At 43.3% G+C, this 17,675-nt stretch overlaps 1 protein-coding gene across 1 annotated transcript in view; it reads right to left on the bottom strand.

The window, feature by feature from the left end:
- The window catches only part of LOC118359141 (cytosolic carboxypeptidase 6-like), a 447,711-nt gene that overhangs the window by 127,286 nt on the left and 302,750 nt on the right, over positions 1-17,675 (bottom strand). Inside the window, exon 6 of the mRNA XM_052480434.1 lies at positions 7,779-7,818. Within this exon, the coding sequence (XP_052336394.1) occupies positions 7,779-7,818 (40 nt within the window). The remainder of the gene's footprint in view (positions 1-7,778; positions 7,819-17,675) is intronic.

Raw genomic sequence — 17,675 nt, 5'->3', positions numbered from 1 at the left:
TTGTTTCCATTCAGCCACAAGAGCATTAGTGAGGTCGGGCATTGATGTTGGGCAATTAGGCTTGGCTCACAGTCGGTGTTCCAATTCATCGTAAAGGTGTTCGATGGGGTTGAGGTCAGGGCTCTGTACAGGCCAGTCAAGTTCTTCCACACCTATCTCGACAAACTATTTCTGTATGGACCTCACTTTGTAAACAGGGTCATTGTCATGCTGAAACAAGAAAAGACCTTCCCCAAACTGTTGCCCCAAGTTGGAAGGCCAGAATCGTCTAGAATGTCATTGTATGCTGTAGCGTTAAGATTTCCTTTCATTGGAGCTAAGGGGCCTAGCCCGAACCATGAAAAACAGCCCCAGACCAATATTACTCTTCCAACAAACTTTACAGTTGGCACTATGCATTCGGGCAGGTAGCGCTCTCCTGGCATCCGCCAAACCCAGATTTGTCTACTGGGGGGCCTCCTGAGTGGCACAGCGGTCTAAGGCACTGCATCGCAGTGTTTAAGGCGTCACTACAGACCTGGGTTCGATCTCAGGCCGTGTCACAGCTGGCCGTGACCGGGAGACCCATGAGGCGGTGCACAATTGGCCCAGCGTCGTCTAGGTTAGGAGACAGTTTGGCCGGCCAGGATTTCCTTGTCCCATCGCACTCTAGCTACTCCTTGTTGTGGGCCAAGAACTTTCAGAGTTTCTTCAAGTGCAGTCGCAAAAACCATCAAGTGCTATGATGAAACTGGTTCTCATGAGGACCCCCACAGAAAAGGAAGACCCAGACTTACCTCTGTTGCAGAGGATAAGTTCATTAGAGTTAACTGCACCTCAGAATGCAGCCCAAATAAATGCTTCACAGGGCTCAAGTAACAGACACATCTTAACATCAATTGTTCAGATTGAGACTGCGTGAATCAGGCCTTCATGGACGAATTGCTACAAAGAAACCAATACTAAAGGACACCAATAATAAGAGGAGACTTGCTTGGACCAAGAAACACGAGCAATAAACATTAGACAGGTGGAAATCTGTCCTTTGATCTGATTAGTCCAGATTTGAGATTTTTGGTTCCAACCGCTGTGTCTTTGTGAGATGCAGAGTAGGTGAACGGATGATCTCTGCATGTGTGGTTCCCACCGTGAAGCATGGAGGATGTGCGATGGTGTGGGGGTGCTTTGCTGGTGACACTGTCTGTGCTGTATTTAGAATTCAAGGCACACTTTATCAGCATGGCTACTACAAGATTCTGCAGCGTTACGCCATCCCATCTGGTTTGCGCTTAGTGGGACTATCATTTCTTTTTCAACAGGACAATGACCCAAAACACACCTCCAGGCTGTGTAAGGGCTATTTTACCAAGAAGGAGAGTGACGGTGCTGCATCAGATAACCTGGCCTCCACAATCACCCGACCTCAACCCAATTGAGATGGTTTGGGATGAGTTGGACCGCAGAGTGAAGGAAAAGCAACCAACAAGTGTTCAGCATATGTGGGAACTCCTTCAAGACTGTTGGAAAAGCATTCCTCATGAAGCTGATTGAGAGAATGTTAAGAGTGTGCAAATCGGTCAATGAAGAAAAGGATGGCTACTTTGAAGAATCTAAAATCTAAAATACATTTAGATTTATTTAACACTTTTTTGGTTACTACATGATTTCATATGTGTTATTTCTTAGTTTTGATGTCTTCACTATTATTCTATGATGTAGAAAATAGTACAAATAAAGAAAAACCCTTGAATGAGTAGGTGTGTCCAAACTTTTGACTGGTACTGTAAAGTGTATCATGAATATTTCAAATATTTTCAATATGTCAATATGACAAACAATGGACAGCAAATATCTAATAAAAAGTAACTTATTTGGGTGTATTTCTATCATATTTCTATTTATCCAATTCCACAAACTGTCAGCTTACTAAACACATAGCTGTTGGGGAGGCTTTGGTCATAGGGAATAGGGCTTAATGGTTATCCCCACAGCCCCTGGAGCTGCCACAAATGGAGGCAGCAAGTGACACATTGTAGGTGTTGGTGTTGACAGCACGTTGCCTATGGGATTGCACCAGAGGCCAGCGTCGCTAGCAGGTGTGCGATGTTTGACAGATAATAGTAGATAAACCCATGCCCAAACAGCAGTTAGCCCGCTGAGGGACAAGCGGCACATGAGGAGGAACTGTGCCTTTAGCCATCCAGCAGGATCCTGAAGCCAAAACCTACAAGTCATAGACACTCAGGGTCATCTCCCCTCACAAACACCTTCTCAGCATCAGTTTGAAGGCCTATAATTGGAGCACAACATGTATTTGAAGCTAATGAGATATCACAGCTGAGTTGTTGAATTAAGTCCAAAGAACTAAGCCATGTTTTTGATTCTTGCTGTTTTCTTTTTCTAGAAATATGTATTCATACAATACAATTCATTTGTGTTTGCCACCCACAGGGGGGGTGTCTAAGTTCTTGGGATTCAAAATGAAAACAAGTCATTTGCAATGGATACACACATTTGTTTAACGGCTTGGTCGATTTTCAATCAGAGTAATAACACCATTTTGTGCCACACTATGTTTTGCACCCTGCTTCGTTTCACAGGGTAAAGTTGAGAATCAAAAGGTCCACAGTGAACCCCCCAAAAGAAGCAAAGAGACGGTACACCAAGTGTACAAACATTAGGAACACCTCATCTTTCCCTGACATAGACTGACCAGATGAATCCAGGTGAAAGTTATGATCCCTTATTGATGTCACTTGTTAAATCCACTTCAATCAGTGTAGATGAAGGGGAGTAGGCATGTTTTTAAGCCTTGAGACATGGATTGTGTATGTAAGACACTCAGAGGGTGAATGTGCAAGACAAAAGTTTTTACGTGCCGTTAAACAGGGTATGGTGCCAGGCGGCAGTATGAATGTGTCAAGAACTGCAACGCTGCTGGGTTTTTCCACGCTCAACAGTGTCCCGCATGTATCAAGAATGGTCCACCACCCAAAAGACAACCAGCCAACTTGACACAGCTGTGGGAGCATTGGAGTCTACATGGGCCAGCATCCCTGTGGAATGCTTTCGACATCTTGTAGAGTCTGTGCCCTGACGAATTGAGGCTGTTCTGAGGGCAAAAGGGGGTGCAACGCAATATTAAGGTGTTCCTAATGTTTTGTAGACTCGGTGTACATTTCACAACAGATAGAAGGGCCCCTTCAAAATGAGCAAACGGAGCAAGATTCCCTTTTGATTGTGACACAGTGGAGTTGCATCAAACATTTCCTTTCACATCCAGAAAATGGAGGCAAGCTAATATGACACAGTGAAAACACAGCTCATCTTGAGCTGTTAGAACACGAAAATGTCTGAGGTGAAAGGGAACATGGAGACATGATCTGATAACCAAGTGCTGCGCGGCAGATACATCCTGACAGCTAGCTGCTCCTTATTGAGCCAACACAGGACGCCACCGGCAAGTAAGAGAATGAAAAAAAGGCTGCTGAAGTAAACATGCAAACAAGGCTGCCTAGCCAACAGGTTACCATATCAACACTGTACCTGAGCAGGTTGCAGAGCAGAGACTGCTGCTGTTCAATGGGTGCTATGGTTTTTGCACTGGCTCTGAGAAACAGACAACTCCACACACACACACACACACACACCAGCCCCCACCAACTCAATCCACACAGCACAGACACCACGGCATCAACCTCTATTATACACTTCCTTACTGGAGATACAAAAGGCACCCAGGAACAAAAATCCAATCTTTTTTTTCTATAAGGATTTGCTACACAGCAGTGCTCAACAACAGTGGTGGCTCTGATGACAAAGAAATAATCACAGATGTCTTCCCTGTTGGAGAAAGAGGCTGTGAAAATGTTGTTTACGTTTTCCAACATGCCAAACACGAAACCCATGGCTGATTATGTGAAGAGTGCGTGAAATTGTTGTATTTGCAAGGCAGGGGATATTGACTCTAGGCATAAGTAGTCAAAAAGCATGTGGGTAGGCAAGATACATGTTTTAAAGGTTCAATGCAGCCGTTTGTATCTGGATATCAAATAATTTCTGGGTAACAATTAAGTACCTTACTGTGATTATTTTCAATTAAATTTTCAAAAAGAAACAAAAATAGCTTCTTAGCAAAGGGTAATTTCTCAAGCAAGAATTTAGCTAGGATTGTCTTGGAGTGGTCTGAGTGTAGAGGGGGAAACTGAAAATGTTCAGGTATTGGCAGAGAAGTTTTGAACTCTTTCTTATTGGTCTATTAACTAATTTACCACATGGTGATGTCACCATGGAAGTCCAAAACTCCATCCAACCAAAACAGGCTGAAATTTCAGGCAGTCTTGTCAAACAGCTCTTACACTAAAAAGGCATTATCATCATTTTCACATTTTCACAGTATTAGTCCCACCTCATATTGTGCATATATATATATATAAACACAGGAAAATCACGTGTTTGACTGCACTGGGCCTTTAAATACTGGTTTAGGGATGCATATTATCTAAATATTTTTCCCTATTGTGCCACCCCACTCCATAGCCCCCTCATATGTGCCTGCTGAATTATCACACTCATTCTCAATTCATCAGCTTGCTTTTTTAGCCACGCTTCTGAGAGGGTTTCGAAAAAATCTACTGGAAAATAGTCAATATAAGGCGGCCAGAGAAGAGACATCCCCCCTCCCTCCTCTGCTCATCCCTCTCTTTGTTTGTGTTGTATAAGTCCCCTATAATGAAGTGCAGGGAGATAAAATATGCAAATTCACGGAGAAAGAATATAAATAGGGCAATATTAGGAAGTGTTGTTTTCACAGCTGCTTGATTATACACAGCCCTGATAGTGTTTTATAAATAATGTCCCTCTCTCTCTCAGCAAGGCGCCAAGTCCTTGTGCTCCATTAAAGACACATCTCTCTGCTCGAGCCCAGCTCCAGCTTCAGAGCCCAGGTATTGAGTGCAGGCCTGTGCAGCTGTCCTGCTGCCCTGCTGGCTGGAGCCCCAGTCCGATCCACACACAAAGTCGAGGCCTGGCCTGGGGAGCAGAGCCAGTAGCCAAAGTCTGGGCCTCTCTCCAGTGTCTATCACACCAGCAGACTTACCCAGCATGGCACCATGAAAAGCATCCCTCTGCCACATGGGACAGAAAGCAAAAAAATTACGTGCAGCCTCTCAGACCTCAGCCTCTTAGACCTCTGGCATGAAATACTGCCATGCCAGTGGAAATACAAATGCACAAATGGGCTCTTTCAGTTTCAGCTTTTCACAAGGAATGAATGGCTTTCTGTATAGGCCTACATCTAGTCTACTCCAGACTCCAGTTCTCGAACTTGGAGTGGCATGTGTTTGAGAAACGGAGATACACATTTTGAAAAATATTGTGGTATATATGTAAATGAAAACTGAAGGACAATAGAACATTGGGCAAAACATATTGACTGTCACATCATGCATAAGACGTGTGACGGAACCTGTCAATATCTCTCCCCACAAACAGCCCACCTTACCTCGGGCTAATTTGTTTGTGAGGCCTTTGTTTTGATCGAGGCATGCGTGGTAATTGTGAGATAGAGATAAATGAAGAGGAACTGAAAGGTATTGAGCGAGAGAGAGAGAGAGAGAGAGAGAGAGAGAGAGAGAGAGAGAGAGTTATATAGTATCTGAGGCCCTCTTTACTATCAGAGCCCAGAGCGAGTGGAGTCCCACAGCCCTGGAGACCGTGAAGACAGAGACTGAAGAGAAATGACCACACCATTAGAGATCTGAAGGTTGTCTATTATCTTTCTGCTGCTCCGATGCCTCGCACATCTATCCAAAGCTCATGAATGTAATTGACCTTTTTAACACCCTGTAATGCACAGAGCATATGAGGGAAAAAGGGACTAAACACCATCAAGCACAGTTAATTTAGATCGACACACTATTGTAAGATGTCCACAGAAATGGAAAGGGCATTCAGATCAATAGATTGACAATAGAATGTCTGCACCCAATCTTTCTATTGTGAACACCCGAAGCCTCTCCCCCCAGCATTTGTGTGAATAAAAGGTTTCTGGACGTATAGTGTGTACTTTGGTCAGAGACTGCTAGATACTGCAGGTGTTTAGTTCAGCACCTTTCCTCTTTTCCTGTGCACACCACTGTGTGTGTGTGTGTGTGTACGATTGTGGTGGAACAATGGCCAGGGCTAATCATTATTTAGTTGTGGAGGGCCTGGAAAGGTCAGCAGTCTTAAATGTCAGACTTCAATAGAGCCAGATGCGCAATGCTCCGCTCAAGTGTCCAATTAAATAGGGAATACCGAGGTTGTGGGTGAAATGCACTTCAGATAGAGGGGCTAATGAGGGCCCCTGGATGGAAACAGGGGCTGGGATGGTTGATTCTGATCTACGAAGCATCCTGGAGCCCTCCTACATACACCATCTCTCATTGAGCTGCATGGGGGCCTCTCCTCTGCACCTCTCTCAGACCCCCACAGCCACAGCTGTAGCACCCACTTAGTATTATTAGTGTCCTCACACCCCCTGCACCGTCTGCAGCCCCACATCCCGACTGCACGTAAAAGAAAGAGGAGAGATGGGTTGGAGAGAGGACAGAAAGGGAGGGAGAGAAAATATAGGGGGGGAGGAGAGAGGACAAAGAAGAGAGAGGTGACAGGAAAATAGTCTCTTTTAATCTTTAGGCAGAAGGGGAGAGAGTGTCTTCCTGTTGTTGCCTCTCTACCAGCCTCGTTCATCTAAAAGCACAGGCTGTTTTGCATTCAACGGGCATAATAACCTTCTCACAGATTGCCAGCGCCCAGTGAAGTGCCACAAGTGGGGGGAAGTGAACAATGCTTTATTTCATTTGATTCCTTATTGTTCACCGACTGTAAATTGTGGCACAGTGCACCATGCAATATGTCTGACAGGAATACAGTACAGTATAGTCAGATAATACAAACGGAATAAAATGAAAAACCAGGAAAATAACCAAACTGGCCAGTGCATTGAGCAGAATGGTTGTCACTTAAAAAAGAGACAAAGAACCTGATTTGAGGTACAACGCTAAATGTTGCCCTCTCTCTCTTTCTGAGTGTCTATTTGCCCTTACCAGAGATGTCAAGGTCAGAGATATTCTTGTCTGGGCTCGGGAAACAAATGCAAAATAAATCTGGGAAATTAGCAGGCTCCACGTGTCTCACATAAACATTATTTTAATCAAAGCATATTAGACCATCCAGATCCTTTATACATATGGGCACTGTATCCATTCTGGCGTACCCATCTGTTTCCTCTTGCCATCTCTGCAATTTGCTCCATCACCCAGCTGCTTTTCCAAGACATTGAGTTCCCCTTCCCGAGCAAAGACTCTTTACAGCAGCACCAGTCCAACTGGGGAGCTCCAGATCACAAAACACATTGCAGCTCTGCTGAGCATCACACACATGCTGTTTCATAATACCATATAATATGAAAATAATGGACAGGAGCTACGCTCATCAAATCAAATTAAACAAAAATAAACATAATAGATATTTTGATGTCTTCATTCACATTGCTATATCATTGTGCAGACATTTTCAAAGTTTAAAGTGACTGTGAGTGTGCGGTATCAGTGTGGTATAATTATGACACCAGGTTGTCTGGTAACTGATCCTGTACTGCTGAGTTATCCAGTGCACTTTTATCCCTACATGTGTACTGTTTGCTAGTAGTGACTATCATCTCTGAGAACAGAGGTTGTTTTTGTCCAGTGTCTCCACTCACTCACTCACATCCCATCAGCATCAGAACAGTTAGTTAGTAGACAGTGGGCACTCACCAGGGCTGGTGATGGTTAGGAGATCTAGACGTCGCTGTTGCTGTAAGGGAAATAAAAATAGAAGCATGGTCAGAGATATTCAAAAGGGCTTCGGGCGAAAATGTCAACTCAAAATCTCTCCAAGAGGAATAACATGTCATATTACTATCACGCCATTCTTATGCAGATCAGACTACATCTACATTTGAGTCATTTAGCAGACGCTCTTATCCAGAGCGACTTACAGGAGGAATTAGGGTTAAATGCGTTGCTCAAGGGCACATCGTCAGATTCCCCTCCAAGTCGGCTTGGGGATTCGAACCAGCAACCTTTCAGTTACTGGCCCAACACGCTTAACCGCTAGGGTGCCTGCTGCCCCAGACTATGCATAATATGTACATTATGTAAGTGAGGTATGAAACCACTATTTAAGACTGGAAAAGCACAAGATGGCACAGTATATCTCAGCCTTAAAAATATCGGTATCAGTTTATTCATTTTGCACAAGGCAACAACATTTGTTCTCTGTGTTGTCTCTATTACAGCCAGCCGGAATGTGTCTTCCTTCTCCACTCATGCTAAAGAATGTGTGACGGAGTGTGTTTGAGAAAGAATGTGTGACGGAGTGTGTTTGAGAAAGACTGTGTGACGGAGTGTGTTTGAGAAAGACTGTGTGACGGAGTGTGTTTGAGAAAGTGCCCAATTTTACACTTCATGTCTCTAGATTGGAGAGGGGGCCCGAAAGAGTTGCAAACTCCCCACTCTCTTAAACCCTCTGCCAAGGCTGCAGGCCCCTGAGTACTGCATTAATCAACACCTTCTCCCTCTCTTACACTGTGTGTCCCTAAGGTACCAGCTCATGTGCGTACATGTGTGTGTGTGTGTGTATTCGTGAATGTGTATTCCACCGATGCTGCATATTTTTTGGGCATTTCCCAATGGAAGGCTGATGATATTGCAGGTTCACCTGCTGGGTCACAGACTATAATCGATGTGAGTGCAATCAGGAGGTTGAAGCCCAATCCATTAGGATTCAAGAATCTTAATGTAGAAATCCTCTCAGATACTCTAACTGCTCTTAAAACATTGCAGATGAGTGAGTGTTGTGGAGTAGAGAGAGCAGGAAGCACAGAGTGGTAGACTAGGCAGCAGAGGTCACTGTGACAGCATGAGAGCAACTAGCCCCAATAAACCACCTGTATAGGCTGTTGACTCACCATTAGTTGATATGGAAACCCCACTAATCAATATCATTTACATGTACATGTAGGTCATTTAGCAGAGACTCTTAGCCAGTGCATTCAACTAAGGTAGGTAAGACAACCACATATCACAGTCGCATAACGCACTATTGAAATTATTACATCAAATTCAAAGTTTATGTTTTTGGCCATTGATTGATTTCTTTCTTAAAGGTCTTTTGAAATGATTCTACCATCCACTCAATTTATAAATTACCTTTCTGATTTTGTTTTGACCAACAGGCACTGGTATTCAACCAGAATTCTTATTTAGACATTTGTACCGCCCTCTAGTGGTACTCTGTTATTCTGCAAGTGAAAGTGTGAAGAGCGAAAAACCATAGAAAGAGAATGAAAACAATGCTTCTCTATTGCCAAGATACACTCTCTTTGGGAAAGGCTGGCTGGGTGATTAAAATCAGTGGAGTGTGTCCAAGTTATTAAAATCAAAGTTCCCTTCAAAACATTCGACACAGCACATTCAAACAGACCTCTACAGCATTCAGAGAGCATTGTGTACATGAAGACATTTCCCTTATACAAAATAATTAATACCATTCCATCAAAATTTAACATGACAATTCATTCTGGTGTTGCCTGAATACTCAGTTTTGTGAAATAAAGGGATTAGAAATCATATGCATACAGGTGTGAACGCCCATTCATGATATCTCTAAATAAAATAACACTGATCTGACATATACAGTACCAGTCAAAAGTTTGGACAGACCTACTCATTCAAGGATTCTTCATTTTTTAAACTATTTTCTACATTGTAGAATAATAGTGAAGACATCACAACTATGAAATAACACATATGGAATCATGTAGTGACCAAAAAAGTGTTAAACAAATCAAAATATATGTTATATTTGAGATTCTTCATAGTAGCCACCTTTTGTCTTGGTGAGCTTTGCACACGCTAGGCATTCTCTCAACCAGCTTCACCTAGAATGCTTTTCCAACAGTCTTGAAGAAGTTCCAACATATGCTGAGCACTTGTTGGCTGCTTTTCCTTCACTCTGCAGTCCAACTCATTCCAAACCATCTCAATTAGGTTGAGGGTGGGTGATTGTAGAGGCCAGGTCATCTGAGGAAGCACCATCACTCTCCTTCTTGGTTAAATAGCCCTTACACAGCCTGCAGGTGTGTTTTGGGTCATTGTCCTATTGAAAAACAAATGATAGTCCCACTAAGCGAAAGCCAGAGGGGATGGCATATTACTGCAGAATGTTATGGTAGCCATGCTGGTTAAGTGTGCCTTGAATTCTAAAGAAATCACTGACAGTTTCACCAGCAAAGTACCCCACACCATCACACCTCCTCCTCCATTCTTCACGGTGAGAACCACACATGCGGAGATCGTCCACTCACCTACTCTGCGTCTCACAAAGACACGGCGGTTGGAACCAAAAATCTCAAAGGACAGATTTCCACAGGTCTAATGTCCACTGCTCCTGTTTCTTGGCCCAAGCAAGTCTCTTATTATTATTGTGGTCTTTAATATTGGTTTCTTTGCAGGAAATCGACCATGAAGGCCTGATTCACGCAGTCTCCTCTGAACAGTTGATGTTGAGATGTGTCTGTTACTTGAACTTTGTGAAGCATTTATTTGGGCTGCAATTTCTGAGGCTGGTAACTCTAATGAACTTATCCTCTGCAGCAGAGGTAACTCTGGTTTTTCCTTTTCCTGTGGCGGTCCTCATGAGAGCCAGTTTCATCATAGCTCTTGATGGTTTTTGCGACTGCACTACAAAGTTCTTGAAATTCTACGCATTGACTGACCATGTCATAAAGTAATGATGGACTGTCATTTTTTTTTTAGCTGTTCTTGCCATAATATGGACTTGGGTATTTTACCAAATAGGTCTATTTTCTGTATACCACCCCTACCTTGTCACAACACAAATGATTGGCTCAAATGAAATAAGAAGGAAAGAAATTCCACAAATTAACTTTTAACAAGGCACACCTGTTCATTTAAATGCACTCCAGGTGACTACCTCATGAAGCTGTTTGAGAAAATGCCAAGAGTGTGCAAAACTGTTATCAAGACAAATTTTGGCCCCTTTGAAGAATCTCAAATATAAAATATTTTTTGATTTGTATAACAACTTACATGATTCCATATGTGTTTAATCATAGTTTTGATGTCTTCACTATTACACCAAACTGGAAGTCTTCAGACTACATTTACATTTACATTTAAGTCATTTAGCAGACGCGACTTACAAATTGGTGCATTCACCTTATGACCTCCAGTGGAACAGCCACTTTACAATAGTGCATCTAAATCTTTTAGGGGGGGGGGGGTGAGAAGGATTACTTATCCTATCCTAGGTATTCCTTAAAGAGGTGGGGTTTCAGGTGTCTCTAGCTTGGAAAGACAGTGCCGTGGATCGAAGAGCCCTCACTGCTGCTCGATCATCCTATTTTTCCAACTTAATTGAGGAAAACAAGAACAATCCAAAATGTATTTTTAATACTGTCACAAAGCTAACTAAAAAGCAGCATTCCCCAAGTGAGGATGGCTTTCACTTCAGCAGTAATAAATTCATGAACTTCTTTGAGGAAAAGATCATGATTATTAGAAAGCAAATTACGGACTTCTCTTTAAATCTGCGTATTCCTCCAAAGCCAGGCTGTCCTGAGTCTGCAGAATTCTGTCAGGACCTAGGATCAGGGGAGACACTCAAGTGTTTTAGTACTATATCTCTTGACACAATGATGAAAATAATCATGGCCTCTAAACCTTCAAGCTGCATACTGGACCCTATTCCAACTAAACTACTGAAAGAGATGCTTCCTATGCTTGGCCCTCCTATGTTGAACATAATAAACGTCTCTCTATCCACCGGATATGTACCGAACTCACTAAAAGTGGCAGTAATAAAGCCTCTCTTGGAAAAGCCAAACCTTGAGCCAGAAAATATAAAAAACTATCGGCCTATATCAAATCTCCCATTCCTCTCAAACATTTTAGAAAAAGCTGTTGGGCAACAACTCACTGCCTTCCTGAAGACAAACAATGTATACGAAATGCTTCAGTCTGGTTTTAGACCCCATCATAACACGGAGACTGCACTTGTGAAGGTGGTAAATTACCTTTTAATGGTATCAGACCGAGGCTCTGCATCTGTCCTCATGCTCCTAGACCTTAGTGCTGCTTTTGATACCATCGATCACCACATTCTTTTGGAGAGATTGTAAACCCAAATTGGTCTGCACGGACAAGTTCTGGCCTGGTTTAAATCTTATCTGTCGGAAAGATGTCAGTTTATCTCTGTGGATGGTTTGTCCTCTTACAAATCAACTGTAAATTTTGATGTTCATCAAGGTTCCGTTTAAGACCACTATTGTTTTCACTATATATTTGACCTCTTGGGGATGTCATTCGAAAACATAATGTTAACTTTCACTGCTATGCGGATGACACACAGCTGTACATTTTGATGAAACATGGTGAAGCCCCAAAATTGCCCTCGCTGGAAGACTGTGTTTCAGACATAAGGAAGTGGATGGCTGCAAACTTTCTACTTTTAAACTCGGACAAAACAGAGATGCTTGTTCTAGGTCTCAAGAAACAGAGATATCTTCTGTTGAATCTGACAATTAATCTTGATTGTACAGTCGTCTCAAATAAAACTGTGAACGACCTCGTGTTACTCTGGACCCTGATCTCTCTTTTGACGAACATATCAAGACTGTTTCAAGGACAGCTTTTATCCATTTACGTAACATTGCAAAAATCAGAAAGTTTCTGTCCAAAAATGATGCAGAAAAATGAATCCATGCTTTTGTCACTTCTAGGTTAGACTACTGCAATGCTCTACTTTCCGGCTACCCGGATAAAGCACTACATATACTTCAGTTAGTGCTAAATACGGCTGCTAGAATCCTGACTAGGACCAAAAAATCTGATCATATTACTCCAGTGCTAGCCTCCCTACACTGGCTTCCTGTTAAGGCAAGGGCTGATTTCAAGGTTTTATTGCTAACCTACAAAGCATTACATGGGCTTGCTCCTACCTATCTTTCCGATTTGGTACTGCCGTACATACCTACACGTATGGTACAGTCACAAGACGCAGGCCTCCTTATTGTCCCTGGAATTTCAAAGCAAACAGCTGGAGGCAGGGCTTTCTCCTATAGAGCTACATTTTTATGGAATGGTCTGCCTACCCATGTGAGAGACGCAGACTCAGTCTCAACCTTTAAGTCTTTATTGAAGACTCATCTCTTCAGTAGGTCCTATGATTAAAATATATATATATATATTTCACCTTTATTTAACCAGGTAGGTTAGTTGAAAAAAGTCCTAATTTACAATTGCGACCTGGCCAAGATAAAGCAAAGCAGTGTGACACAGACAACAACAGAGTGTAGTCTGGCCCAAGAGTGTGAAGGTGAACAGAAAGGCACTGGAGCAACGAACCGCCCTTACTGTCTCTGCCTGGCAGGTTCCCCTCTCTCCACTGGGATTCTCTGCCTCTAACCCTATTACAGGGGCTGAGTTACTGTCCTACTGGTGCTCTTCCATGCCGTGCCTAGGAGGGGTGCGTGACTTGAGTGGGTTGAGTCACTGACGTGGTCTTCCTGTCTGGGTTGGCGCCCCCCCTTGGGTTGTGCCGTGGCGGAGATCTTTGTGGGCTATACTCAGCCTTGTCTCAGGATGGTAAGTTGGTGGTTGAAGATATCCCTCTAATGGTGTGGGGGCTGTGCTTTGACAAAGAGGGTGGGGTTGTATCTTGCCTGTTTGGCCCTGTCTGGGGGTCTCATCGGATGGGGCCACAGTGTCTCCTGACCCCCCCTGTCTCAGCCTCCAGCAGTAGTTTATGTGTCGGGGGCAAGGGTTAGTCTGTTATATCTGGAGTATTTCTCCTGTCTTATCTGGTGTCCTGTGTGAATCTAAGAATGCTATCTCTAATTCTCTCTCTCTTTCTCTCCTTCTTCCTTTCTCTCTCTCGGAGAACCTGAGCCCTAAGACCATGCCTCAGGACTACCTAGCATGATGACTCCTTGGTGTCCCCAGTCCACCTGGCCGTGCTGCTGCTCCAGTTTCAACTGTTCTGCCTGCGGCTATGGAACCCTGACCTGTTCACCAGACGTGCTACCTGTCTCAGATTTGCTGCTTTCAACTCTCTAGAGACAGCAGGAGCGGTAGAGATACTCTCAATGATCCGCTATGAAAAGCCAACTGACATTTACTCCTGAGGTGCTGACCTGTTGCACCCTCGACAACTACTGTGATTATTATTATTTGACCATGCTGGTCATTTCTGAACATTTGAAACTGAGGACTGGCCACCCGTCATAGCCTGGTTCCTCTCTAGGTTTCTTCCTAGGTTTTGGCTTTTCTAGGGAGTTTTTCCTAGCCAACGTGCTTCTGCATTGCTTGCTGTTTGGGGATTTAGGCCAGGTTTCTGTACAGCACTTTGAGATATCAGCTGATGTAAGAAGGGCTATATAAATACATTTGATTTGATATTCTAGAATGTAGAAAATAGGAAAAATAAAGAAAAACCCTTGAATGAGTAGGTGTGTCCAAACTTTTGATTGGTAATGTACGTCTCTCTAACCAGCCAGTCCATGACACAGAGCTACTGTGTGCCACTGGCCAGCCTGGAGAGGAGTGGAGGAGGATTTGCCATACTGTGTTTCAGCCTGGCCCAATCCTGTACCCTGACGTTGTTTATCCTGAGATAATTAATCTACAGTGAATTAGAGTATTACAGCACACTAACACTGCTTGCCTCACTCTCTCATTGTCACTCCTTACATGGATAAGGTGCTTAGTGTTTCCCAGGAAGAGAGAGAGAGAGAGAGAGAGAGAGAGAGAGAGAGAGAGAGAGAGAGAGAGAGAGAGAGAGAGAGAGAGAGAGAGAGAGAGAGAGAGAGAGAGAGAGAGGGGAATCACATTAGGAAAGGCAATCCTGGGCAGAAAATGGGATTGTATTAATCTTTATCAAACTCAGCCAAGAGCTGTGGAATCACACCACCCAATACATACTTGGCCAGCCCAGCCACCATGTAGAGTGGGTGTCCAGTGCCCCCAGGCTGTCACAGGGCTTAACCAGGGCCTGATATAGAATGATACTGTGTGTGTGTGTGTGTGTGTGTGTGTGTGTGTGTGTGTGTGTGTGTGTGTGTGTGTGTGTGTGTGTGTGTGTGTGTGTGTGTGTGTGTGTGTGTGTGTGTGTGTGTGTGTGTGTGTGTGTGTGTGTGTGTGTGTGTGTGTGTGTGTGTGTGTGTGTGTGCTTGTGTGTGTGTAGCATAATGGGGATGTGTGAAACTTACTCCTTAGTCTGAAATGTCCCCACCTGTGCCAGCGAATATCTAGCTTTTTGCATGGCGCCGACTGGTAAGATGCTTCAGGAGGGCGGTCACGTGTGCTAGCAAGGCAGAGGTCCTGAGTTCGCGCCAGGGATGGGCTGAATCGGGAGGAAGTGGTACTCGCTAAACAAGCAGCGTGATGTCTTTTATATGTACGTCAGGTTGAAAGTGCTGATAATTCCCTGTGGCCCAGCCTGAGTCTAAACTTAGTGGGTGGAACAGGTTAAAGGGCTTTGAGGCTGGGAACCGACCGTAGGTTGCCAAATGCACCTATCCAGCTGTCATGGTAACACCTCAACCCCCAGTGTTCATTCTAAAAGTACCAGTGTCACACTACAGCAAACAAACACAAGATCATGTTTAAAGGACTAAGAGGACATGCTCAGGACAGGTTGACGTCGGTAAATTAGGATTGTCATGATCAAATGAATGACTGTTGGAAGGAAAGTTTCAGTTGTCTGTTTTTATATGCTGATGCTTATGGTGAATCCTGATCAACAAAACACAGTGAAATAAGCCAATCACTCAATCAAGCCAGTCTGTAATGGTTTAACCAGTAGATGGAATAGAGTTTGTGGTATAGAGCCACAGGTTACAGAATGATGTTGCAAGTTGAAGTAACCTGTGGCTCTATACTACACACTCTACCTGAAACTTTCCTTCCACCTTCCAAAAGTCATTCATTTGATCTGTCTGATTCTCCCCCTGTCCAATGTAGGTGTAATGTAGTGCAGGTGAGGAACAGCACGGCTGTAATTAACAAAGCAGGCCTGCAGACAGGCGAGGAGGGGAGACACTCCCTCCACAGCAATAATCTAGGGAGAGACCGCAGCCGTTAGCAAAACCATTAATTTACTAAACCTAACTTTTATGACTACATTAAATATTCATGCACAATCTACCAAAACCCATTTGCAATATTTCCCCCAAATGTACTTTTCATATTTGCTGATGATTATCATGTGAGAGATCCATCCACCATTTTGTAGCTCATTTCAGATGCATGTAAGGTCAATATTATAATATTCACATCCCATCCCTTCCAAGTTATCAATTAAACTAAAATAGCACGAAATGGTAAGGTTATATTAGCAAGGAAATAATATTATGGAGGCAAATCTTGCAGGTACATCCACAGGGGGAGTAAATGCATGCAGCAATATCATCATCTGATTATGGAACAGATGTCAGTTATTATTGACCCTGGTGGACCCTGTCCCTGTCCAGATGAGGGAAATCAGCAGGGAGCTATTTAAACCGTATGCTTCCGTCCCTGCTCAGGTATTCATTGTCCTTGCTGATGTCCTCCAGGACCATTCCGTCTGACACCCGCTTACCAGGGTCAGGACTGGGAGAGGTGGAGGGAGACAGAGGGGAAGGAGGGCGAGTCAACTCTCTCTCTCTATCTCTCCCCTGTCTCTCTCTCTCTCTCTCTCTCTAGGAGAACTTCCCCCCTACTGTGAGTCATCACCCTGCCTCCCCCAATCTCTCCCCCACGCACCAGTCTCTAGCCAGCTTGCCACATCATTACCACACCACAATATCAAGTTAAGGAAGCCTGTCTCTTACTCATCATCCAGAGGGAGAAACAGGAGTGAGGTAATAATGAGCTAATCATCTCCTGGGTTTTGCTTCACAGGTCAATTATGTATTTGTGAGTGCCTATAATATTACATGACTGAAAATATATTATTTAACACACTGGATATTCTGCAAGATGCTCTCCAATTATTTATGTATCATTGGTAATAAGTAATTTACATGCACAAAAGCTCACACAGAAAACATACTGGATTTTGCTTTATTGGCTCTGTATTACTATAGATGGGTTGGTTGTTTAGCAACAAAACTGATGTGTGCGCAACTATGGGGCAAAATAGACTGGGTTGACTTAGGCTGTTTACAACATGTAAACTGGATTTAGTCTATTGAGAACATACAGTGGGGAGAAGAAGTATTTGATACACCGATTTGGCAGGTTTTCCCACTTACAAAGCATGTAGAGGTCTGTAATTTTTTTAACTGTGAGAGACGGAATCTAAAACAAAAATCCAGAAAATCACATTGTATCATTTTTAAGTAATTAATTTGCATGACATAAGTATTTGATACATCAGAAAAGCAGAACTGTTTTATTTATTTATGTTTTATTTCACCTTTATTTAACCAGGTAGGCTAGTTGAGAACAAGTTCTCAACTTAATATTTGGTACAGAAACCTTTGTTTGCAATTACAGAGATCATACGTTTCCTGTAGTTCTTGACCAGGTTTGCACACACTGCAGCAGGGATTTTGGCCCACTCCTCCATACAGACCTCCAGATCCTTCAGGTTTCGGGGCTGTC

Source organism: Oncorhynchus keta, chromosome 26 (genome assembly GCF_023373465.1).
Source record: "Oncorhynchus keta strain PuntledgeMale-10-30-2019 chromosome 26, Oket_V2, whole genome shotgun sequence".
Classification (NCBI taxonomy): Eukaryota; Metazoa; Chordata; class Actinopteri; order Salmoniformes; family Salmonidae; genus Oncorhynchus; species Oncorhynchus keta.
The sequence above is the reverse complement of the archived record's forward strand: the minus strand, read 5'-3'. Positions and strand labels throughout refer to the sequence as shown.